Raw genomic sequence first — 26,582 nt, 5'->3', positions numbered from 1 at the left:
GCTAGCGAAGACTGCTCAGCAAGCAAAGGGCTTGCTGTACACGCCTAACATCAGCTTAAGTCCCAGACCCCACGGAAAGGAAGGAGAGAATCAGCTGCACAAAGTGCTCTGACCTCCTCACATGTTCCATGGTGTGCAATAAATAAAAGATAAAAGCTTTAAAGAGTAAAAGAAAAAAAACTCAGTAAACAGTAACGGTGGTGATATCTGGGCAACAAAATGACTTTTTTCTTGGCCAAAGCTGTCATTATTTTACACAATGAATATGTATTATTTTTTATTGTCAGGAAAACAAATATCTAAGTAGCTAGCTCCGAGAGATGAATCTCTAGGCCTACTCATATGGAATCAACAATAAGCCATCAGAGGTTCCTACAAATTTCCAAAGGTCCAAAGAGCACAGCCTGGCTGTGGAAGGCACTTTCCCAAGCACCCATGAAACCGACTGAGGCTACAGCACAAAGGGGTTGATGGGAAACTCTCAACTGTAGGAACCTGGATAAGCACAGGGCTGGAACCTAGCACCCAGGCAAAACGTGGGCTTGCCTGTCCTTGCCTTAGATAGTCAGCATTTTGGTGACTCCCATTGGCACTTTGAAAACCTCTCCCCTAGGGTAAAGCTAGTATAGAGTCAGTCACATGTAGCAATGTCTGATAGCAGAAAATATGAAAACAGGCTCTAACCAGAATCAAGTACTATACATTTTTAGATCCAGTTTTCTCTCACCATTGTTATCCCAAGGATGGAAAGGTTCACTACCTAGGTTCCTAACCCACTCCCTCCTCATCTAAAGTCTCATTTTCATGGTTTCAATAACCTTCATTAACAGAATATTCCAGAAATAAACAATTCATAAAGTGTTCAGTTGTATACTACTAAGTATCATGATGAAGTCTGTTGTGGCAGTCTGAATAAAAATGACCCCCGTAAGCCCATAGAAAGTGACACTATTAGGAAGTGTGGCCTTGTTGGAGGAAGTGTGTCTCAGTTATCTTTCTGCTGCCTGCCAGTCCAGATATAGAGCTCTTAGCTCCCTCTCCACTACCGTCTGTCTGCACGCTGCCATGTCCTGCCATGATAAGACACTAAACCTCTGAGACTGTTAAGCCAACCCCAACTAAATGTCTTCCTTTGGAAGAGTAGCCATGGTCATGGTGTCTCTCTTCACAGCAATAAAACTCAAACTAGGATGAGATCTCACAGGCCCACTGAGCACCTGAGTCATCTTCGTGTCCAGTATCTCCGACTGTACACACCACCTGCCCATTAATCTCACAGCAGCATCTTGGTTACCAGATCCAATAGCACAGCGCATCAGCGCTCAAACTCCAGTAACTCGAATTTTACTCAGCAATGGCTCCAAAGCACAAAGCAAACGATGATGATAATTTGAATATGGCAACGAAGCCACAAAATATTCCCTTTTAAGTAAAAAAGGCAATTTCTCAACTTACTGAGGAAAGAAAAAAACTTCTTTTCTGAGGTTATTAAAATTTATAGTACAGTAAAATATTTTGAGAAATATACTCACATTTTTATTACAGTGTACTATTATAATTTTTCTACTTTAGGAGTGATAGATTTTCGATTATAATTTATAGTACAGTAAAATATTTGGAGAAAATATACTCATTTTTATTTAATGTACTATTACAATTTTTCTAAGTAGCCAAAGGATGATTTTTCAAGACAGGGTCTCACTATGTAGCTCTGGCTGTCCTATAACTCACTCTGTAGGCCAGGCTGGTCTCAAACTCAGAGATCTGCCTTGTCTTTGCCTAGTGCTATGATTGAAGGTGTGCACCTCAATGCCCAGCTGTTGTTGAACTATTAATGTGCCTAATTTGTAAATTAAACTTTATCATAAATATGTGTACAAAAAAATTATAGCATGTCCAGAGTTCCATAGATCCACTGGGGAATGCTAGCAAAGGAACTAGCAAAAGGCCAAACATGATGACACAGGCCTGTAGTCTCAGAACTCAAAAGGCAGGTGGAACTGAGTTCGAGACCAGCCTGGACTACACAGAAAGTTTCAAGACAATCATAATGACATAATAGAGAAACCTGTCTCAAAAATCAGAGAGACAGACAGAGAGTCAGAAACAGAGACAGACAGGCAGAGTGACACTAATTGTAATCCCTAGAATAACACCATTAGGCCAGCCACTAGGTTTACAACCCTATCTATGTACTGTGACAAACACAAAAGGGGCAAGGGACAGTCACCCATCTCACAGCACTCAGGTACCTCAGGAGGAAAAAATTTAACAAACAAACCAGAAACGTGCAGATAAAGGAAAGGCTAGTATCTGACCGTGCAGACAAATATTTCATGCTCTTAACAGAAAGCCTGCTAAACACGGATATACATGTTCACTCCATATTTGAAGAGAATTCTGGTAGCATGAGGTGGGAGACTAGTGCCTCAGGCATGGTCACCAACACAGGCAAAGACACTGGTAAGGAAAAGACAATGAGCACAGGCTGGAACCAAGAACTGGGGTAGGGAATGCTAACGGTAAGCAAGGAGACCCTTTCTATATGGGATCCTTAGTCAGATGAAGAACATTTGTGAGAAAAGCCTAAATACCAGACACTGCTAAATGAGAGTTCTGGAGACGGAGCTCAGCTGGCAGAGTCCAGGCCCAGCAGCCCGTGCAGAGCCTGGATTCTATTCCCAGCACTGCATATACCAGGATGCTCACACAAGAGAAATCCTAACCACCCTGAACTGGGCAACACACGGCCTGATGTGACAGAGTCTGCTTCCGAAGTCAAGGACAGGTCTCATTATGTGTATCTTGAGTACATGACACAAGAGAACCTAAATTAAATACACAGACATCTAAGCTATTACCTATTTAATAATAGGTTGCCCAAAAATAGTCCTCTCCAGCCGATTTGCCAAGCAATCTTTCACTGTCTACTAATGAGGAAGCGAGTGCTCTTTATCACTCTCGCTGTAAAGCTTATTCACTTATTTATGTGCACGTCAAGGGGGTGCACACACTCACATGGCACCACAGAGGACAACACTCGCCTTTCCCACTGAGCCACCTCACAGGCGCAGGTCAGCGCTCCCCTTTTTAAACACCGGAGATCCTACCAGCATCAAATGTCAAAAGTATTGCCTTACAAAAGAGCCAAATAAAATTCACAGGACTCCAGAGTGTGTGACGGCAAGTAGGCAGAAGGTCGTGGCACTGAGGAGAGCCTGCTCCATGGCCTCACTATGGGGACAGCCTTTCTGGGTGTTCCTGTGCTATATAAGTACAACAAAAGGGCGCGGAAGGGAGGTCCAAGGTAACCCGCTCACTTAGAACCGCTCACTTAGAACTGTACCAGCAGGCGTTTCAACAGAACAAGGAATGCTGTGGGTTTCAATGTACTCAGAAAGACTGCTCAAGACTCTCATGAGAAGACCCCAGCCCCTCTCAGCCTTCTCAGTTAACTCAACTGTGTGCTTTCCACAGACATTTAAGAGAGTAAATTGGGAAGAGGGGATGCTGCCACTCCCTCCACGCATGCATCGTTCTTTCTCTCTCTCTGTGTCTCTGTCTCTCTCTCTCTCTCTCTGTCTCTCTGAGAAATAGCTTTCTGAGACACTCGTTTGGTTAATGCTCCAACGGAACAATGCCTAGTGATCTGGGGTGACTGTCTCTCTAGGCAGCAGCAAGAGAAGATTGGCAGCCCTTACGTATCTGGAAGGCTCCTCTCGGTTCTGGTCGTTCATGTGAGTGGGAACAGTCCTGGTGGCCAGTGGTCCCTCTGCGAAAGGCTTTGGTAGCTGACCTCTGAACTCTGATGGAATGAACTGAAGCTGCCAACTGTCAGAGACACAAGCGAGAAGAATGAAAAGAACACATGGCGGACCTGTTGCTTAACAGACAACCCTTCACCCCAGATCACCAGAAAAACATTACACTTGAAGAAAACATGATTTCTGCTAGAACTTCAGTTGGGGGCAGGAGCAGAGGTCACAAGTCAGTCTGAAGCAAGAAATTTATAACTAAAGGTCTCTCAATCCCTTTACTCAAGTCTCAGCTTGGAAACTTGCAAGCAGATGGCCCTGAACAAAGAGGGTGAGAATGCCACTAACTCCCCACTCAGGTGCACAGAAAACAGTAACGGGACATCCACCAGGAAAACACTAGGAGACTGTCTTCATCTAGATAATCCTCAAAAGGCCTTCAGCTATGAAACTATCTCAGATGCAAAAGGCAAAGGCAAGGTCAACATTTAACAGAGAAGTTTCACCTTAATCCTTAACGACTGATACAAAAAATCTTTATGTTAAAAACAAAAAATAAAAACAAAAAGCCTATCTTCACAGGTGAGGACTGCTCACTCAGCAACATCACTCCTCTTACCCAGACTTCTTCTCCACCTAAAAGGAGACAAATAGGGAGCACAGAAGCCCAGGGTTGTACATAGCCACATCTAACCCAGGACGCTGGAACATCTCAATCACAGCTCTCCCTACTGCCTACACAAACCAGTGTGGACATTTACTGTTGGATGGAAAATAACCTTTTCTAGGTCCACTGTTCTTGCCACAGTCTCGAGGCCACACTGTTAGAAGTGTCTCAATATCCACAGTAGAAATGATAAACACGTGCCCTCAAGAAGACGGGCTTGGTTGGATGAGAGAGTGCTTGCTATGCAAACATGAGGACCTAAGACTAGATCTCCTACACCCAAATAAAAGCTGGGCGTGGCACGGCTAACCCCAGCACAGCAGAGAGGATACACAGAAAGATTCAGGGGCGGGGAAGGGGCTTGCTAGTTAAATCCCTGAGCTCCGGGATACATCAAGAAGAAAGACCTTCTCAAAAAATAACATGGAGTTGGGCATAGTGGTGCATAGCTTTAATCCCAGGATTTGGAGGCAGAGGCAGTCCTTAGATGCCTGTGCCTGGAAGTGTAAACCACAAACCTAAACAGCTAGCCTACCCTAATTGGGAAGTTCTGGGTGATGAGAGACCTTATCTCAAATACCAGGGTAGACATGCTGAGGAACAACATCCAAAGCTACCTACCCTACAGCCCCCACACACACTTGCACATGGGCACATGCGCTCCCTCTACACACACCACATATATACCTACAAATAAAAAAAAATTAAATCCTCCAAAACAAATAAACTCTAACAGTCTTGCCATAGAATTGCTACTTCTTGATGTCAGTTGTTGGGAAAGATGGCTCAGGTTACGAGTACTTTGCTATTCCTGCAGAGAACCTGACTTCGGTTCTCAGCACAACATGGATTCGAACGACCACCTTTAACTCCAGTCTCAAATGATCTGATGCTCTATTCTGGCCTCCTTGGACACCAGGCATGCTGTGGTGTACATTCATGCATGCACAAACTAAGAATATCTTTAGAACTAACTAAGTAGGATGCTGAGACTTAGAGACTGGAGAGGCGGCCGGGAGGTGAGAGTACTAGCTGAGCAAGCTCAAGGGCCCGAGCTGATGCTAGCACCCTCGCTAACACACCAGACATCCCATGCCAACATCCTCACTAACACACCAGGCATCCCATGCCAACATCCTCACTAACACACCAGGCATCCCATGCCAGCACCCTCACTAACACACCAGGCATCCCATGCCAGCACCCTCACTAACACACCAGGCATCCCATGCCAGCACCCTCACTAACACACCAGGCATCCCATGCCAGCACCCTCACTAACACACCAGACATCCCATGCCAGCACCCTCACTAACACACCAGGCACCCCATGCCAGCACCCTCGCTAACACACCAGGCATCCCATGCCAGCACCCACGCTAACTCACCACGCGTCCCATGCACACTGTACCCAGCACTGAGGCAGGCACATCAGGACGGTCTCTCCCCACCACTTGTTGACTTCTGGCCTAGCTAGAAAAACAAAACAAACAAAACAAAACAAAAACAGAAACAAACAAACAAAAAAAAAAAAAAAAAAACCAAGGAGGCAGAGCAAGCTACAGAGCTCCAGGGTCACTCAGGAGCAACTGCCTCAAACAGGCAGAGAATGAGAGAGGAGAGCCATTTCCTTTTTATGCACACACATGCAAGCATGTGCACACACACACACAGACACACCCACACACAAACACCATGAATTAAAGAATGACTTACTTGTCAGGCAGAAGGAAGCTACTGGGAAATCGATACCACTCTTTTCCCACACAGACGTTCACGGGCCTGCCTTCTGGGACAGTGTGGATGGTTGGGTCTGTGGCAATTCTGTAAAATTCTGGATATAAATCAAGGGGCCCGTGGTATCCTAAAAGGGAGAAGAGTTCATAAAAACCAAAGAAAAGGTTCCAGCTGTTAGCTCATGCTAATATCCCCTGTCACCTATCCGAAGCGTCAAATGTGAAGCACACGGCGGTGCGGCAGGAAGCCGACTCTACCACCACTTCACTTCGCCAAATATAACTTGCTTTCTTGTTCTTTCTATATATTTACCCTCTATATTTTCTATTCTTTGGGCATGTTTTAGTATTATGACTCCAATAATGATTATTAGGAAGTATATAACCATAAGAACTTAGTTCTAATTGTCATTACATATTTCGGCTTCATTGCATTAGCAGCAGCTATGTTAAAGGAGGGGAAAGAGAGATAGTGCAGCAGTTAAAAGCATTGGTTGCTCTTCCAGAGGTCCCAGGTTCTATTCTCAGCACCCACAGGCAGCTCACAGTTGTCTGTAACTCCAGTTCCAGGAGATCCAATGCCAGCTTCGGGCCTCCACATACATCAGGTACCCATGTGGTACCTATACATTCAAACCAAGTATCTATACACATACAATTTTTTTAAAATAAAAAAAAAAATTTTAAAAGGTGGGAGAGGGGCAATGCTATTGGAAGGATCATGTGTTAAGACATGAAAAAGAAACAGAGTCTCCTTTTTAGTCCTGAGGTACAGAGGTCACATCCCACTCACAATCAAGTCACATGACTTCCCTTTGAGAGCAGTCTTTTCCCAGCATAAGCCAACCACACGCCACAAGTGAACCAGACAGCGAAGCTCTCTGTGAGTGTGGGTGAAGGCCTTCCCAGCACACTTACCTCTGAACAGAGCCACAGAGCGGGAGAACGACAAGAGCCCAAACAGGAAAACTGTGCCCAGCGCCAGCCAGTTGGACGTCACCGTGTAATGCTCCAGGCGGTATCGTTGAAACACAAAGTGGTAGCATTTCTGGAAGGAAGGGCAACTGTATTGATAAAGAAGATACATAGCACCACAGAAACAATAGACACAGCCACACACCATCACAGGAACACTGGGGACGCACACGCAGAACAGCAGGTGTGACAAGGGTCTGAGCATCTGCAGACACCTGGTGTGGTGCCCACTCCAAATTCAAAGACCACAGCCAACATCCTTAGCACTGCCCACAGGTCAGCCCAAGCGGACAACTTGCCAAGAATAAACTCTAGTGTCTGAGGAAAATGATGTTCATGTTTTTGCTAGCGCATAAAGTATTTTTATTTTTATTTATTTTTGCTTCTTGCTTTTCAAGACAAGCTCTTACTCTGTAGCACAGGGTAGTCTGCAATCCTCCTGCTTCTGCCTCTCAAGTGTGGCATTATTAATGTGAGTCCAACACCTGGCATCCAATGACTTACTTAAAAATAGCTGAGTAAGATCAGTATTTCGATATGGCAATACTAACATACTACTACAAAAGTTAAAAATGATCTAGAGCTATGTGCACACTTATTACAATCACAATAGACATGGTATAAGATGTGACATGCAAAAGTGCAAGATAATGTGGTACGAGACGAAATGTTTTCAGCATTTTTAAAATGATCTCGCATGCAGTTATACTTTTATAAGGTTATCTTTTAAAACTACTGCCCCGATGGGCGTGGTGGTGCACACTATTAATCTTAGAACTAGGAAGGTAGAGGCAGATGGATCTCTGTGACTCCAAAGCCAGCTTGGTCTACATACCATGTTCCAGGCTAGCCAGGGCTACACAGTGAGACCTCATCTCAAAAGAAAAATTATATATACGTTTACTCTATAATAGCAGCCTAACATACCCAAACCTTACAACAGTATGCCCCGTGAAGAAGGCAAGTCATAAAAGAACATGTATTTGAGGATTTCAATCACATGGGATGCACAGAGCAGACACATTTATATGCAAAGGAGATTAGCAATAGTGGACTGAGGACATACAAATACCAAGACAAAGGGGTGGGGAGCAACAGGTAAAGGGCACAGAGCTTTTGAGATGATAAAAAAATCTTCTAAACTGGAGGGTGATACATCTGCAAATAAAGCCACTAAGATACACACTTGGACCCCCCTGGTACTGGGTAGAGACACCTTGTTGGTGGCGGTGTTCTTATATCAGTCAGGACAGAGCAGATGGCGGTCCTTTGTGCATCCTAACTTGATGCCTGGCTTAGTGACCAAAGCTGTTTTATGCCTAGGACACATAAAAATCAAATCAAATCAAATCCAGGCAGCACAGTGAGGGAGGAAGATGACAGAAATCTGTGCTCAGCCACACCAAGGGCAAGGAAAGACACTCACAGACCTGCCCTCAGCCCCACAGCACAGGAGGCCATAGACACACAGAGCCCTGCCTTCCACCACGCAGCACAGCGAGGGAGGGGGAAGACAAACCTGCAGTCTTGCACATGGCGCAGATGGACAGAGACACCTGCCTGCCACTCGCCATGCAACACAAAATGAAGATGTCACCCAGGGGCCCGCTGGCCATGTGGCCAGCCTGCAGCAGGAGCCACCACAATGTGTGAGTGTGTGGTGGTCAGATGGGAGAGAAAGAGACGAGGAGAAGCTTGAGCAGTGTGAAGAGATGGAACTGGAGACTTGAGGGTGGAGAGGAGTAGCCTGTTGTGAGTGGCCAGCCCTGCCTCCCAGGGCCATGGTGAGGTCCCAAGTTGAGCTGCTGCTGAGGGCCATGTGCCATGGCTATGCAGAATCTGGGGTTGGTGACAATGTCTGTGAGTCATGTCACACTTGTGAACATATGTCCCTGGTTGGGCAGCCACTGGATAACACGTGGATATCTAAGGGCTGTGCTCACTGGATGCAGCTCTCTGGCCCCACCCCTCACTGGATGTAGCTCTCTAGAGAGCTGGCTCCATCTCTCATTGCTCACTGGCAGCAGCACTCGGAGAGCAGGCAGCTCAGTGGCGCTGGCCCTGGTGGCATGGATGTGGGGGTGAGGCTCTTCTCCCTCACCCCGCTGTGTATGGCAGCATTGGGTGGCCTGGCCAAAGCCGTGCTGGAGAGCTCATCCTGCAGGTGCAGATAAGGGAGAGCCAGAGGCTGACCAGCTCAGATACCACCCAGGCCCAGATCCACCCCAAAATCTACATCAGCTATGAATGGTTGGGATGCGTGCGAAGGCCAGTCCTGATGATCCAAAGCTGCATGACCTCCAGGACACAGGGCAACAACAGGATAACCAGGAGGAGTCCTGGTGGGGATCCAATATTGAGGCCAGAGATCTCAAACCAGAACATAGACCCACTGCAATGAACATTTACAAGTGAAGATGTGTGGACAGAGGGATATACTGTGGGACACTGTGACCCACTACAGCTTCCACAATGAGACATTTTCTATGCTGTGTGTGTGTGTTTAATTTGGAGGTGTGTTGCAGGAGCAAAGGGCAGATATGAGGGGACAAGGAGATAAACAGGCCTGAGATGCAGGATGTAAAACTCAAAAAGAATCAATAAGCTTTAAAAAAGATATATACTTGGAAAAGCTGAACTCACACTTTGAGTTCTCATTAAATCTGTTAAAAACAAAAACCTATCCTCCTATTTTTTTTCTAAGTGACAACTGAAAATCGTAGCAAGAAAGAGCTCCAAACTGCTGAGATCATAAACAGAGAGAATCTAACAAGTGTAATTATACCCTCCAGAGAACTGACCTGACCCAGCGTTAAATTAGGATTAGAAAGTGTCCCATACTGCTAACTGTCCGATATAATCCCAAAGTCCCTGTCCTGTCTGACTCTGACATTCTGTGTAGTCTGCCCTAGTGCCATCATATGTACTAGGCCCATGTGATAAAATATTCAAGTATTAGTAAATGCATCCCACTGACAGGAGACAAGTGAATATCATAAACCAAACCAGCAAACAGAGCGGAATGCCCCCTTATGACTACACAGAGCTTTCAGAGTCCGCTCTCTACAGGCTTTGGTACGGATAGAGCTGCACTCTGTAACTTGTCTTTACGTGCTTTTGTTGTCGCCTCTGTTGACTGACACAGGGTCTCATTGAATAGCCCTAGCTGTCCTGGAGCTAAGGCTGGCTTGTAACTCACATTCACCTGCCCTTAAAGCCTTACAAGCAATAATATAATAAGTCAAACAGAATGGGGCAGACAAGCATCTCCCTGACACTCACCTGAAGTGCAGAAAGAGCAACAGCACCACAGAGGCATATGAGCGGATAGACTGGGAAGAGAAAGCGCTCTTCTTTATGAGGCTGGATGAAGAAAATTATAAACCAAATATACATTGGCGCCAAGGTCAGCCAATACGGGTGTCCTAAATTCTGAACTGCAAGACAGAAAAATATTTCCGGCATCACATGAGAAAAAAATATATATATCATTTTAATTCTTTTTCATTTAAATGTGATACTATGCCCTAGGGCATCCCATAAAATATCTCAGCTTAGGCATCAACCCTCATCCTGACAGTCTGTTGACACCAAACAGAGAGGAACACACTCCTAGATCTTCCAAGAGATCTAGAGAGGGAGGTATAACATACAAGATTTGGTTAAAACACATGGGAAAGTAGAGTTAGTGGGTAAGAGAGCTTAGTAGAGTCTAGCTGGGTGAACATGTCTGCAATGTGTCCCGCACTAGCACTAAGGCCTCCTCAAACTAGCCAATCCAAGTTTTGCATAATCCTTTCATGCACACACCAGCAGGTTTGTTAAACTAGGCATGGAGGGGGGGGGTGTCAATTCTGAACCCTCTGTCAGGCCCCAGCCCAGTCTACTCCGTTTTCTTTTGCTGTCCAACTGGCTTCCAAACCCTATTCCCTGGAGTGCTAGGATTCCAGGAGTGTCACCAAGCTCAGTGACACTGTTCCCCAGGAAACAAAAATACTCTAATAGGAAGTTTCCTTTTTATGTTTTCGCTCTTTCTCTATAATATGCATCTACTCCAAATCACAAAACTGGAACCAACATGTACTTAAAGAATCAGGAGGGAGGGAGGGAGGGAGATGGTGAATCCAAGACCATCTTGACAGTGAGAGGTGCACATGGACTGCAGACCAAAGGCAGACACACAGCACCCCCTACTGTTCATTATGCCTATAGCTTGACAGGCAAGAGTCCCCTCAGGGTCTGATTTATCAGCTCCCCAGACTGGTTACTCTTTGGAAGTAAACCCTCCTGACCTTGGACCAGTGAGATGGCTCAGTGGGTGATGAGATGTATCCTGCCTTCCAAAAGCTGTCCTCTGACTCCACACGTGTGCTACCTGCCCCTCCCTCCCTCTCCCTCCCTTCTCCCCACCCCCACAAATCATGGTCTAAATCTTTTTAAATGAGTGAAGATTCCCCTCACTGTCTAGACAGCAAGTGCTTTCTAAACCATTAGCAAGAGCAGCTGAACGGGTGAGAAGGGAAGATCAATCAGCGGGTGTCAGATCCAGCTGAGATGCTGACAGTCCATCTTCCCAGCCTCTCAGGAACTTGTGCTCAGATGTGTCTTCCACAGGGCAGGCACCGGACACCCAGCTCCGTGGCTGGAGACCCAGGTCAGGCTGCTCTCCTGCTTCTGCAGTGACAGCATAACCACACTGAGCTCCCTCCCTTAAGACGGGTCCTCGGCCTTCCTAATGCTGCGGCCCTTTAACACAGTTCTCCATGTTCTGAAGACCCCTCAACCATAAAACTATTTTCATTGCTACTTTATATAACTAATTTTGCTACTATTATAAATCACAGTGTAAATATCTGATATGCAGGACATTTGATATGTAATCCCCAAAGGAGTAGTGACCCACAGGTTGAGACCCACTGCCTAAGGGGCTACAATGTTCTCTGTCTTATTTAATTCAAACAATTAACCAAACTTTAACATGGGTTTATATAATCTATAAATGCAGACTGCAATCTCAGACACTCAGCCATTCCCACAGAGAGAAAATGGAAACTAAAAGAAGCAGATTTCCACACAACCTGCTGCTTGCTTCCTCCTCCCACAAACCAAGCGTATCTTACGCGGCTCGCTCACCATGGAACCTCTGCAGCAGGTACTCCATAAGGAAAGTCAGTGGCAAAACCAGAAGAGCCAAAGCAAAGGCAACATTGAAGTTCAGAAATCCATTGATTAAATAGAAATACCATGGTTCTGTACCTGAGGGAAACGGATGGGAAATCATTAGTGATGCCTTCAGCACTGTCACAGCACATGTAACTTCCTTACTCTCCTGCTCAAGCAACACTGACAAGCCAACACTCAACTAAATGGAAACCCATAAGCCTGTGCTCTCCCTGGTGCTCCGCTGTGCACAGGAAGCACAAGAGCAGAAGACGGAAGGGCAGACTGGTGAAGACGCTATAGATGTGTACCATTGGGCTTGGACTATTTCACTTTATTCCCATCATCTCCTCTACCATAGAGGATGCACAATTGTCCTCTAAAGGATACAGTGATGCGGTGCCAGTGCACCAGCAGGCTTGAACATACGAGAGCTTTCATACTGGACTCCCAGCCTCCAGAAGGAGAAGTGAGTCTATGCTCTTCATTACCTCGTCTCAAGTATTCTGTTACGATGGCACCTACAAACTCAAATGGCTATTTGCAGTGCCTACTCCCAAACGCCACACCCACATGGGACAAACACGTTCTCTAATAGTGGTAGCTTAAGAGCACAGAGCTATAGGAAACAAAAAAAAAAAAAAATCATTGGAATTTTAACTGGGGCTTCAAGTTCTGCATTCAATATGTAGGCCAAATGATCAAAGCCAATAGATAAACTTACTTGGAGCTATGTAACCCCTTGAGAAGTTCAATTACTATTTTATACACATATAAGATACCATGTATTTCGTAAGAGGGAATAACTCATGGCCAGGGTTAGGGATAAGTTGAGTGGTAGGGTATTTGCCTAGCATTCATGAAGCCCTGGGTTTAGTCTTCGTAGAACCAGATACACACACCATAATTACATATATATTTAATAAAAATCAACAGCTTAATTTTGTGTGTGTGTGTGTGTGTGTGTGTGTGTGTGTATTTTATGTGTATGTATGTGCAGGTGCTTATAAAAGCCAAAGAAGGCATCAGATGCCTGGAGCAGTGGTTCTCAACCTGGGAGCCGAATGATGCTTTCATGGGGGTCATAACAGGTATCCTGCATTTCAGAGACTAACATTACAATTCATAATATTAGCAAAAATTCCAGTTATGAAGTAGCAAGGAAAATAATTTTATACCACATGCATAATACACAACATGTATTAAAGGGTCAGAGCATTAGGAAGGTTGAGATTGCCCACCCTAGAACTGAAGGTACACGTAGTTATAACCTGCCTGACTTGGTACCAGGAAACCAAACTTAGTTGCCTCTATGAGGGCAGCAGACACTCTTAGCCACTGAGCCATCTTTCCAGCCTCGCCAGCTCCACTCCCCCAACCTTGGCTACAGATTAGATCAGAGACCCAGGTCCTGCTCAGAACTCAAAGGACACAGAAAGAAGCAAAATGGCTGAAACAAATCTCATTCTCACTAGTTTTTATTCTGTAATTCAAAATCCTTAAGCCTAAGTGGTAAGAACTAGCTCCCTCCCTGCACATGAGCTGTTTTCCTCTCTGCTTTTCCCCCTGTATGATTGCTTCAATCAGGCAGTGAATGACACGTGTGGGCTTTAATCAGTGTGTGTTGTGACATCCGTCTTGCGCCACAGCAATTCCCTGCAATCAGCATTGCTTAAAAAGGTAATCAGGAGGCAGAGAACACTCAAAAACCTAACGCTTTGTGGCTTGCACAGCAAAAATAAGGTCAGAGACTAAAATCATAATGCCAGCAACACTTGGAGGAATGGGAGGGCTCACTGAGGAAGGGCCCGCTTCAATTGTGGGCCACCTCTGGGGAAAGTTCACTCCTGCTCACAGACAGCTAAACGGTAGGAATGGAAGTCTGTCTCCAGCAGGTCATTCAGGACATCTTTAATCTTGTCTTCCCCATGTCTCTAAGTTAAATAAACCCTCTGGAGAAATGTCTTCTCTGGGTTTCAATTAGTAGGAGCATTTTTTCTAAACTAAATCCTTTAGGACCCAGCTTTCTGAGAGGTGACTATCCACTCTCTCCCGCAATAAGAAGACAGGGCAACCTTTGACTCATTATATTTCTTAACAAAAGTCTAGAAATCTAGGCCTGTGGAGAAAAGAGACCAGCCAGAGAAGATGGGGGCCTTCCTTCTCTGTGCAGCCATGACGATGCTAAGCATCGGAGGAGGGAAGCTGCCTTCTCTCTGGTGCTTGCTCATACAGGTGCTGTCTTGGCAAGCACCCCCATTTTGAGCAACTGTCGCTACCATCGCTTACTATACCATACCTTCTATGTGATCTTCGTGTGTTCATTTATCAAGCTCTCAGCTAGTCTGTGCACATTTCCTAATAGGCTTACTTCCCTGAAGGATGGAGCAAGCACTGGGGAATAAGCCAAAACTGAAGAAAGGTCAACTGACCAAAACAAAACAAAACAAAAAACCCAAAATAAATAAATAAATAAATAAATAAATAAAATAACAAAAGACAAAAAAAAAACAAAAAAAAGGAAAAAAGGAACAAAAAATAAAATAAAAAGGTGACTTTTAATTCGGCTAGCGGGTGTCCCCCATATTCAATGGCTTGCATGCCCTAAGAGTGGCAGCTTTCATCTCAGGCTTTACCATGCTGATGCTCACAAGGCTAGGTCCAAGTTGACAGTGCAAGAAAATGCACCTCAGGTTGGCAAGCTGAGCATTTGGGGGGAGGGGACACAAGAGGACTCTGTAGCAGGCTGGCAGCAGGGTCTCCCTGTGTAGGCAAAGTGCCTCTGTTCCTTCCACTCAAATGAGCTAAGGGAGTCTTCAAAGAGGCTAAAAGAAGGAATCATGTTTATTAATCCATAGACTGAATGATGGGAAACCTGTTTTGCAAAGGCCTATAATTTTATACGACAGTGGGACCTAAATAATAGATCTTCTTACAAATGTCACACTAGCACCAAGAAGCCAGGGTAAGCAAGAGCAGAGGCTGCAGGACAGCACTGCCTGCCAGTCAACTCTAAGCGGGCGCCATCAGACCCCTAGGAGGCATCACGTCAGCTTACGAACAACAAATGGTGGGCACTATAACAAAGGCACTCGCTCTCCTGGCCCTCTGAGACCTTCCCTTGGGTAACAGGAGGGATGATGGCAAACATCCACAGACTACAGGATCCTGACCTAAGGTGCAAAGCGCAGGTCTGGGACAACTCAGTGATCTCTGCATGAGGAGCACGGGGCAAGGGGCCAGAGAGCACCATCTGAGAACTTGAAACCCTACCAGAGGCAGAACTCAGGACTTTCTGACCTCTGACTCCCATAGGCATGGCCTGTCCATGACTCTGCAGTTCCAGTCTACACTGCTCTGTATTTCCTGAATGCCTTGTTCTTTCTCAACAAAATTATCCTGTGTGAAGCACGCTGCGTGCGTGTGTGTGTGTGTGTGTGTGTGTGTGTGTGTGTGTGTGTGTGCGCACGTCACTCCATCATCCACACTGGCCAGGGCTCCTGACCATCTTTCAGCCAAAATGTGCAGAACTTCAAACGAGTAACTTCTCAGCCATCCTTTGGGTTGGACCTGCTCTCTATATCTTGCAACTCATGCTCTCAGATTTCTTCTTATTATTTCATGTGCATGAGCGCTTTACCTACATGTAAGGCTGTTCACATGCGCAAGCCTGGTGCCTGTGGAGGCCAACAGAAGGCACTAAATCTCCTAGAACTGGATGTAAAGTTGTGAGCCTCCATGTAGGTGCTGGGAACTCAACCTGGGCCCTCTGCAAGAGCAGCCAATGCTCTTAAATGCTAAGCATTTCTCCAGGCCCCAAGCTCCTTCTTTTTATGAGTCTATTCTGTAGCTTTGATGACCAAATCCCAGAGTTTTATGAAGGATATTTTTAGTGGAGAAAAAAACACAAGCATATAGAAACCGGAGAACCCGGGCTCTCACCCTTGTCTGCAGCTTTCTTAACCATTTTGCACGTTCCTCCCTATCTCGATTTCATGTCCTCATCAGGAAATAAAGATAATGCCTAGCTCATAATTTTTCTAACAAGAGGATCACAATTTGTATAAAATTTCTGCCAGATAATAGCTAATTCAGTAAGCCTAGGACATCAAACACCTAGAGGAGGGTAGAGGGTTTTTTCCACTGACGTTAAAAAGGGGGAACCACCTCAGGTCTGGAATATATGCTATTTAACGCTGGAAAGATGGCTCCGTGGCTAAGAGCACCTGCTGCTCTTCCAGAGGACCAGGGTTTGATCCCAGCATCTGCATCAGACTGCTTACTCCAGTTCCAGGGGGTCTGCCGCCCACTTCTGGCCTCCAAAGGGACCAGGCACTTAGATGGTACACAGACATACATGCACGCAAAACACCCACATACACAAAGTAAAATTTAAAACTTTTTAAAATGCTATTTAAGCCAGCAAATTATAGAGCATCTTTTTGATACCAGAAACAATAAAGAGGCTATTTCCATGCTTACACTCTAACAGAGTCTCAAGTCACCTTGCTTGAAACGTTTGAAACGTCAACCTTTGCTGTAAAAGGAGCTTAGAAACCTCGTATTTAGGTTGGACATGTAGGTCAGTGTGCATTATTTGTCTGGTATGTTCCAAACCCTGTTTCCATCTGTGGCATCTAAAACAAACCAGCCAGCCAATCCTAACATTCACACTTTCCTCCACAGCAGCGCAGCCCTGGGAGCCAGCATAGCCCTGCCCAGCTCCTCCAAGGCTCCACTCCAGAGTCACACTGATCCTGACTCCACCAGAGGGACTTGTCCCTGTGACCGTCTGCCCACAGCAGAGAATCTACTGTATTACACTTACAGTCTTGGCAGTCTTATAAAATAGCAGGTTGTGTCAGATGAGAGCCAAGTTCTCAAATGTCATTTATTCAATATTTCTTTAACTGAACACTACACATTAACCCAGAAAGGATTAGCAGGCTTGTTGTGTTCTTACATATGAAAAACACATGCAAAAAAACTATCACCATAATAAACTTTTAATTTTCAGGTAAAGTGGGTGCCTACAATAGCTAGTGAGGCACTTCAAACAGGAAAGTCTTGTAAAATAGCAAAAGAATGAAAAATCGTGTCAAAACTTCACACGAAAAAGTCGGACCTCCAGGACAAGAGCACCCCACCTCCCTGATGACTTCACAGCAGCAAAGCACCCACAAAAGCTGGTCCTCGATACTGAGCCAAAGGACAGCCAACAAGTATTTTAAAGGAACTTATATGTGCTATTCTCATTTCGTATCACGAAAAATCTCAAGTCAGCACTGTATCCAACTAAAGCAGTTCTAAGACAGAGCAGCAATGACTGATACTCTAAAAAGCAACCATTCGTTCCTTCTTGATAACTTTTTACTATAAACCTACAATGCACAGGAGTCCCAGCTTAAGGCTAGGATAGCAGTAGTCTCTCTGCAAGAGGCATGCTGAAGCAAGAATGAGTTAACACTTAAAGAACAGAAATCAGCCATGGTGTCGACAGGACTTACTGAAGGAGGCAGAGGAAGGAGGAGGAGCGCCAGTGTGAGACCTCCGAGCTCCAGGACAGCCAAGGCTACACAGAGAAACCCTGTCTCAAAAACAGAACTCAAATTCAAATTCTGGTCAGAAGAGAATCTGTGTTCCTGGGCAACTTCTATGCAGCGATCCTTGAGGCCAGCTCCCTACAGTCCCTAAAGTACACAATTGCTTCCATGGCTGGTGGGACAATCCCTACAGAGTTTTGGCCACTGCTGAGATACTAACCACTAGTACTCTACATCCAAAAGAACAAAATTAGATTGAGTACAATTAAGGCAGATTTATAAAGTGGCACACAACTTTAAAACTCTTCTCAGCCAAACACTGGATGAAGCGATCATCAGACGCCAGTGTCCAAGGAAAGACTGGCTCCAGCTCTACTATGCCCCAAACCTAGCACAGGGCCCTCTAACCAGGCCCCTGTTAAACTAGGAGCATCGGATCTCTACTGTCCCCACTAGACTGATCATTTCTAGAGCTGCCTAAAGGAATACAAAAAAAAAAAAATGCACCACTTTCATATTTTTTTCACAAAAGTTTTATAAGCAGTCAGCATACAAAGAATAAGCCAGTTTGTAAAAACGAAGAAGCCAGTTTTTCAAAATTAACACAAATTAACCAATTCACCTATAAAGAATGAATATATTTCCAATTAGGTAAATGGATCTTTCACCACGCAGTCCGGACTGACTAGAGTCAAATGAAATCTTATAAATAATCCTAAGTAAGGAGCAATTTAAAATATGCAAAGTGTCCATAGCTGAAGGGAGACATCTAGAGGCTCCTAAAGCAAGCTACTGGTTCAATTGGCCATCACAAAGCAAATACCAGACATAGAAGCTTACCTGAGATACAGAAATAACATCAGCCTGAGTCCTAACAAAGCTAGGATATTTAAATACAGGGTATGCTCTGGAGGTTGGAGGAAAAGGAACCACGCTAATCTCATGGGGGAAATTCCCTGATAAAGTATTTCCTGACTTGGCTGATCTAGAAAAAAACCTCTAACTCATTCGTCTGTAATTAATACCAGCTCAGATGCCCTCAGAGGTCAAATAAAACGAGACTAGAGTGGGGTGAGTAAGAGATGGAGGTACCCAGGTACCTGGAGACTACATCCCAGAGCAAGTACAGGCATTCCGGTTTATTTTCATCTTAAACTGACTCATCTACTCGCCCTCCCATGCTACTCTATTCTCATTTGCTCACTTTGTAGATTTTCAAAACTTCCTTTCCTGAAAAAAAAAAAACTAACATCAAATGTGTGTACAGAGAAAATGTCGGAATATAATCCTAGAAGTTAGAAATATGGCACAAACTTGATGGGACTGTTTTTATTTTCTTTTTGCTATTGTGCTTACTTCCTGGTCACAGAAAGCTTGGTTTTTATTGTTATTTAAGATGAAGTCTCGGGGCTGGTGAGATGGCTCAGTGGGTAAGAGCACCCTACTGCTCTTCCGAAGGTCTGGAGTTCAAATCCCAGCAACCACATGGTGGCTCACAACCATCTGTAACAAGATCTGACTCCCTCTTCTGGACAGCTACAGTGTACTTACATATAATAAATAAATAAATCTTTAAAAAAAAAAAAAAAAAAAAGATGAAGTCTCATGCAGCTGGCCGCAAACCTGCTATGCAGCCAGCCTTGGACTGCTCCCCCGCCTCCTGCCTCCAGCTCTCCAGCGCTGGATCACAGGTGTGCACCGCTGCAACCAGCTCAAAAGGGGTTGATGACTAAAAAGATGAACAGGCCTGGAAGCTCAACTCTGTAATCCTATCATGTGGGAGGCTGAGGCAGGAGGACTGCTATAAGTTTGAGGCCAGTTTTGGCTACTAAATGGCACCATGCATAGCTGGCACTCCTCAGAGCTCTCTAAGTCTGCAACTGGGGACGATGCTCAGCAGTGCAGAGCCAGTGCTTTCTGCCACACCTGCCAAGGAGACACAGTGGCTCTGCTGTCACTGCTGACAGAGAGCTCAAACTGCAGAACAGGACACCGCACAAACACCACATTTGGCCAGCGCATGCTGCTACCCCACCATACTCAGAATATAGGAGGAACATCAGGAGTTCAAGGCCAACCTGAGCTACAGCTGAAGCCCAGAGAGGAGGAAGGAGGGAGGGGAGGAAGGAGAGAAGGGAGGGAGGGAAAAGATGAGGGACGGAGGTGGAGTGGATTTGATGAAATGAGAGAAATGGATTAAAATTATGAAACTCAGGTAAATTAAACTATTTTCTACTTTTTCCTCAAGTTTTGTCAAGCCTTACCATAAAGATCAGGTCCATGAGACGTAAAGACGTTATACAAAACAATGTTGAGAGGGGCAACCACCAACTTCCCGTAATAGTAGCTGTCAATGACCACCACGGGCACCTAAAGCAGAAGGAGAAACAGCAGATGAAGTTCTCCAAACGCTAGTGGAAAAACTTGGGAACAAGAAAAAAAATGACCCCCTGATGCCTCCCTCCCCACAGCAGATGCCGGCTGAGAGCATTAGAGCAAAGCAGGACAAAAGGACACTCACCAAGAAGAGAGCCAGGGCCACCAGGGACCAGAGGAGAAAACTCTTCCACCTGTGCTTCCTGGCCAGCAAGTCGAAGGCGATGGGTAAACTGTTCAACGGAGAGACAAACGGAGGTCTTAAGCCAAGCCCCACATGCTAGGGACAGAGCCATGCACACCCACGCTGAGCAGAGAACAAAACGGCTGTCCCAGGGCAGAGGAGGAAGGAAGCTGGTTTGTGACAAGATGTCCTCAAAAATAATCTGGTCTTTCCTTGGACCCATCAGAGAGATACGCATGTCACAGATGGCCTCCAAACCCAAGCACTAAAGTGACCCGTATGTTTTGGACATGTAAGATATATTCATGTACACTTGTTATCCTCCACCTCACAAATAAATACTGACCTCTCTCTTCTGAAATTAACTAGGATTTTATTATATATATTTTAACTTGTAAACAATTTATTGTGGGGGGCTCTGCAGGCACACATGGCATGGCATGTGTGTTGAGGGGCCTGTATGCACACGTCATGACGTGTACAGAGGTCAGAGGATAGCACTGAGGAGTCCGTTCTGTGCCTTCCACATTTATATCTATCCGTTCCAGGGATCAAACTCAGATCTCCAGGCTTGCTGCGACCGGCTGAGCCTCTCTCAGTTGCTCTCGGCTTCACTCTCTGAGACAGGGGAACTCACAGACCCTAGAGCTCTTCAATTCTGCTAGGCTAGCCGGCCTGTGCTCTAGAAAGTCGTCTGTCTCCCCCGGCACAAGGATTACGGGAGCACCACCACACCTGCCTTTCAAGTGCCTGCTGGGGATCAAACCTGAGTCCTCCTGCTCACATGCATCATCCCCAGTCTCCAGCCACTCCTTTTACCTCATGAAGCCTGCCTTGCCTGTCGCTGGGCTGCCAAACATTCTACCACTGAGCTATACCCAACAGGTAGGGACTTTTTAAACATGGAATACTACATTTAAAATAACCTTAATAACAACTAGACCATTTTTACATTTTTTGTTTTGGTTTGGGGTTTTTTTGTTGTTGTTTCCCCCCCCCCCCCCCCCGAGACAGGGTTTCTCTATGTAGTCCTGGCTGTCCTGGAACTCACTTTGTAGACCAGGCTGGCCTCAAACTCAGAAATCCTCCTGCCTCTGCCTCCCGAGTGCTGGGATTAAAGGCGTGCATCACCACGCCCGGCTTTTAAGTTTTTTTATTTTATGTATGTGACAATGAATGCACTGTTGCTGTCTTCAGACACACTAGAAGAGGGCATTGGATCTCATTACAGATGGTTATGACCCATGTGGTTCCTGGGACTTGAACTTGGGACCTCTGGAAGAGCAGTCAATGCTCTTAACCACTGAGCCATCTCTCCAGCCCCAAGATTTTTTTTAATTACCCATAAAATGCATATTTACATATGTGGGTACTAGAGCCTACAAAGCCCAGAAGAGGGTGGTGGATCCCCTGGAACTACAGTAATAGGCAGCTGTAAGCCACCCAACGTGGATGCTGGGAACCAAATCCAGGCTTGTTCTTAATCACTGAGCCATTTCTCCAGTATAAACAAGTTAAGCCAGCACAAACCAAGAAGGAAGTAGTGGAAACAAAGCGAAGGGGTGCGGAGACGCCGCAGTGGGTTACAGCATGGGCTGCTCTTCCAGAGGACCCACACAGCAGCTCAGTTCCAGGGAATCTAATACCGCTTTCGGGCCTCCAGGGACAGGGCACACGTGTGCACAGATGTATATGCACCACTTGAACATAAAAATCATTTTCTTTTTTAAGGAAAGAGAAAGTCAAAAGGCAACACATCAAGCCTGGGTGATAAGAAAAATGCACAGCACAGAATGGAGCAGTGTGGGAAAACAGCAGCACGCTTTATAAAAGAGAGGGGGATTCGCAGGAGAGGGAGGACGACAAGAGCTTAACTCAGGAGAGATGACTGAAATGCATTGCACACACACATGAAACTGTCACAAGAAGCCAGTATGTACAATTTATCTATGCTACTAAAGCATGGTAAAAAGCAAGCATAGCCGGGCGTGGTGGCGCACGCCTTTAATCCCAGCACTCGGGAGGCAGAGGCAGGCGGATTTCTGAGTTCCAGGACAGCCAGGGATATACAGAGAAACCCTGTCTCGAAAAAACAAAACAAAAAACAAAAAAAAAAAAAACAAACAAAAGCAAGCATAATCTTAAGGGCACATTACTCCAAATCTTAGTGCCTGTTTTTTCATTTATAAAATACTAATTTCATTGTATTTTCTTGCAGAGGTGTAAGATTTAGAAATAAAAATATGTAAAGGGTTTGGCAATGCCAGTAATGCTAACATTCAGCAGGAAGTAGGTAGTCGCTGTTCTCATTAGGATAAATCACACCAATGAACAACAAGAATACTACGCTTTTGCTCCCCAGAGTCTCTGTCAATCAATCCCTTTCCTTTCCAGATGCTGCCATGGCAATCTGCATACAACATTAGGACTGACCAGATGCCCAGTGATGGACAGGAGAGGAATAACTTTGGTTTCTTACCCAAGAGCTGCACTAAACGGCCACCCTAAGATGGCACCAGCTGCTACTCCCAGCACAGCAATGGGTGTCTTGTCCATATACCATCCCGTCATGGCGATCAGCGTGGTGTACATGCAGAAGCTGCTGGGGAGGAATGCTGCAAGAGTAAAGAAATGGACAGAAGAAACCACGGTCTGAGGTTAGTGCTGATTTTTAAAGCTTCACCTGCACTACAAAACGCCAATCACTGTAAACATGTTTGGGGAAACATTCTATTAGGAACAAGCAGTAAGGCTGGAGACGTGGCTCAATTGCTGGAGTGCTTGCTTAAGATGCACAAAACCCTGGGTTCAAGTCCAACAACCACAAAAACACTAGCCACAGTAGCGCACACCTATGACTCCAGCCCTCCGAAGGTAGAAAGAAGAAGATCAGAAGTTCAAGGGCACCCTTGGCTGTACAGCGAGTCTGAGGCTACACGAGGCCCGGTGTAGAAAGAAAGAAACAGAAAAAGGAAAGGAGAGGAAGGAAGGACTGAAAACACCGCTTTTCAGAAAGCAAGTCGCACTGATTTTTATTTTCTCGCACCTGTGAGTGCACAAGGCCATAGATTCCACAGCACTACCCATGCCATTCCTTTTCTGGCCTGTACCTAAATGTAAAGCTTACAAAAATCCAGTCTCCCCAGGAATGTCACACTTATTTCCATGCAAGAAGCATGGTTCAAAAGACTCAGCATCTTTGCGGGTGATATACGGGTTCTGATGTGCTCTGAGACACCCTGGCTCAAACCTGTACCCTACAGGTGTCTAGGAAGCCCTCTCAAGGCTCAGAGCCACATTCTAACCTTAGCAAAGCCCCTTAATTATCATATTTACCATAACCTTGTTACAGTATGCTGAACACACTCAAGGCCTTTGCCACAACAGTGAACTATTAAACGAAACTGTGGCTGTTTATGCTTCAGAAGGACCATCCCCAGAGCATCCCCAGTTGGTTCTAACAAGAACTCCAACGGGATAGGCGATGAGATCTAAGACACTCAGCAAGCGTCAGCTCCAAAGGCTCTGTTTTAGCAAAGCCTCTGCACACGAGTGCCTCAACTGACTTTGTAAAACGAAAGACACTCACAGGAAGTCCCCACACATACAAATCTGTTTCTGGATTACCAAAGTAAATAAAACATAAAAGATGTGAGATGCGACTTTCACAGAAAGATGATAAATAAAGATGTCAATTCTAGCTGCTAATGCAGAGTACAAAAGAAGAGAACTATCTGAGGTCTCTGTTGATCTTGATGAAGCAGACAGAGACCTGCCCAGGATTCGGGTTATAAAAGCAAGGGCTTCCTTTCGTCAATGCAACTGTACAGGAAGGTAAACCTCCCACCCCTCGGCCGTCCGTCTGCTTACCAGATGATGAGCAGAACATGCCCGTGCTGAGCACCAGGAAGGCCAGCATCATTCGACTCACATGCAGCCCAAACTTCTTGCACACAGCCCTTAAAGAAAGATTAAGACCATTAATAGTGTAGATACTGAGAGACAGAAGACATAGCAAAGCAAAGAAGAAATGGAAGCCGTGTGCAAAATAACACTAAAGACCTAATGTAATACAGAACTGTCTAGACTCGTTAGGAATTCCATGTGTACAAGAAACCCAAGCCTCTTATGCCCAACACCGAAAAAGCTCCTTACTTAAGAGGAAATGGACTTAAAACTCATTAGGAAGTTCATGTGTATTAAGAAACAGCTTCTTGGGGCTGGTGAGATGGCTCAGTGGGTAAGAGCACCCGACTGCTCTTCCGAAGGTCCGGAGTTCAAATCCCAGCAACCACATGGTGGCTCACAACCATCCGTAATGAGATCTGACTCCCTCTTCTGGAGTGTCTGAAGACAGCTACAGTGTACTTACATATAAATAAATAAATCTTAAAAAAAAAAAAAAAGAAAGAAAGAAACAGATTCTTACTCTTGGCACAGAAGAAAACCCTGAGGGCCAGCAGAAAGAATGGAAACAGACAACCTAGGGAAATAGGAGGTTGGCGGGAACCCTCCAAAATGTACCAGAGACCTGGGAGGTAAGAGAATCAAAGGGAAGAATCTTAGATGAAATGTCAGACAGTAGGGAGAGGGAACTTATAGAGCCCACCTCCAGCAGGTAGTCAGGGCATCAAGTGAGGGATGTAGCACAAACCTGTCCACAGTCAAAACTCTTGACCCATAATTGTTCCTGTTTGAAAGAATTACAGGGATGGAAATGGAGAGGAGCCTGAGGAAAAGAAGGTCCAATGACAAGCCCAAAGTGGGATCCAGCTCATGGGAAGGTCCCAAGTCCTGACACTATTACTGAGGCTATGGAGCACTCACAAAAAGGAACTTATGATGACTGCTCTCCAAAAGACCCAACAAGCAGCTGAGTCAGATGCAGATATTCGCATCCAACTAATGGACAGAAGCAACTCTCCCCTGTTGTTGAATTGGGGAAGGCTGAAAGAAGCTGAGGAGAAGGGTGATCCTGTAGGAGGACCAGCTGTCTCAATTAATCTGGACCCCGGAGATTTCTCAAACACTGGACCACCAAACAGACAGCATATACCAGCTGATATGAGGCCCCAATACACATACAGTAAAGGACTTTCGGTCTGTGTTCATTCAGAGATAATGCACCTAACCCTCAAGAGATTGGAGACCACAGGGAGATTAGAGGTCAGGTGGGGTGGGGGTTGGGGGCATCTACGTGGAGATGGGGGTTGGGGGTATGGAGGAGGTGTGGGATGTGGAGCAGTCGGAGAGTGAATGGGGGGCAGGGAATGGAATATGGAGTGTAAAAAATAAATTAATTTTTTTTAAAAAGTTGCTTCTTTAAGAAAAGCTCCATATTTAAAATTGTATCTACTATCAATAGGGAAATAGCATGATACAGTGAGAACTACCAGGTATCGGGTTCAGGCAGTTCAAACTCTGGCTCTCCCATTTACCAGCAGTGTCTAGGTATATAATCTGCAACCTGTAAAATGAGGATAGCGACCACACCTACGTAAAGTTTCTGTGAGAAATCATACACGAGAAATACTTAGTAAGGAGCCTGGCACAAAGCTGCTCTCAGCACAGAGGACATAAAAGCAGAGAGGACTGCCAGGTCCGTGGTGGAGCACGTCTTTAACCCAGCACTCGGGAGGCAGAGGCAGGCAGATCTCTGAGTTTTTGGCCAGCCTGGTCTATAGGGAGAATTCCAGGACAGCCAAGGCTACAACAGAGAAATCTTGTCTGGAAAAACAAAAACAAAACAAAAGCAGAGAGGAACAGTACGGGGAGTCAGGGCTTAAGCAGTGATGGGGGAAGAAGATGGTTGGAGATGAAGAAGAGGGGGCAGAATAACCAGCACTAGGAATGTGCAATAGCCCCGTGCAAAGCCACTGCTGTGCAGCTTAATCAAAATACGTCATTCTTTAAGAAAAAAAAAAGGTTTCAACAGAGGTATCTTGCAGTAGTAGACAATGTTGTCCTCATAAAACATGGATTATTACATGAAAATATCAACAGCAGGCATGGCACACTTCCCTGTGAGTCAGAGAAGCCACGGGTCCCCGAAATGACCCACGCTATTTCCAGTGATCAGGTTCCCATCACAACTAGGGTGTATACGCTATTGTTGAAGGCACCCTACACTTTGTGTGCAGGACTGAAATCAAGCTAGCACTAGCCTGAAATCTGCCTCCCTGCTGG

General features: G+C 45.4%; 1 protein-coding gene and 1 non-coding gene across 13 annotated transcripts in view; one reads left to right on the top strand and one right to left on the bottom strand.

Annotated features, from left to right (window-relative positions):
• Alg9 (asparagine-linked glycosylation 9 (alpha 1,2 mannosyltransferase)) overlaps nucleotides 1–26,582 on the bottom strand; it is a 68,415-nt gene that overhangs the window by 31,132 nt on the left and 10,701 nt on the right. For 7 of the 12 annotated variants that reach the window (NR_045601.1, NM_133981.2, XM_030243943.1 and 4 more), the window contains 9 exons: nucleotides 24,267–24,355; nucleotides 22,876–23,011; nucleotides 20,358–20,445; nucleotides 20,101–20,206; nucleotides 12,267–12,389; nucleotides 10,416–10,570; nucleotides 7,077–7,206; nucleotides 6,139–6,286; nucleotides 3,702–3,831 (listed from right to left, as the gene is read on the bottom strand). Coding sequence is in view for 11 of the 12 variants with exons in the window: in NM_133981.2 (NP_598742.1) it covers nucleotides 3,702–3,831; nucleotides 6,139–6,286; nucleotides 7,077–7,206; nucleotides 10,416–10,570; nucleotides 12,267–12,389; nucleotides 20,101–20,206; nucleotides 20,358–20,445; nucleotides 22,876–23,011; nucleotides 24,267–24,355 (1,105 nt within the window). In the remaining variant the exon portion in view is untranslated. Of the gene's footprint in view, nucleotides 1–3,701; nucleotides 3,832–6,138; nucleotides 6,287–7,076; nucleotides 7,207–8,652; nucleotides 9,511–10,415; nucleotides 10,571–12,266; nucleotides 12,390–20,100; nucleotides 20,207–20,357; nucleotides 20,446–22,875; nucleotides 23,012–24,266; nucleotides 24,356–26,582 lie in introns of those variants that run through there. The other 5 variants (XM_006509902.2, XM_030243942.1, XM_030243944.1 and 2 more) reach the window with 2 other exon arrangements.
• On the top strand, nucleotides 8,326–8,465 carry LOC115487294. Its single transcript, XR_003948483.1, has one exon. It is a non-coding gene; the product is annotated as a small nucleolar RNA SNORA48 (small nucleolar RNA).

This window comes from Mus musculus, chromosome 9, assembly GCF_000001635.26.
Source record: "Mus musculus strain C57BL/6J chromosome 9, GRCm38.p6 C57BL/6J".
Taxonomy (NCBI): domain Eukaryota; kingdom Metazoa; phylum Chordata; class Mammalia; order Rodentia; family Muridae; genus Mus; species Mus musculus.
This window is presented reverse-complemented; position numbering and strand designations above follow the sequence as displayed.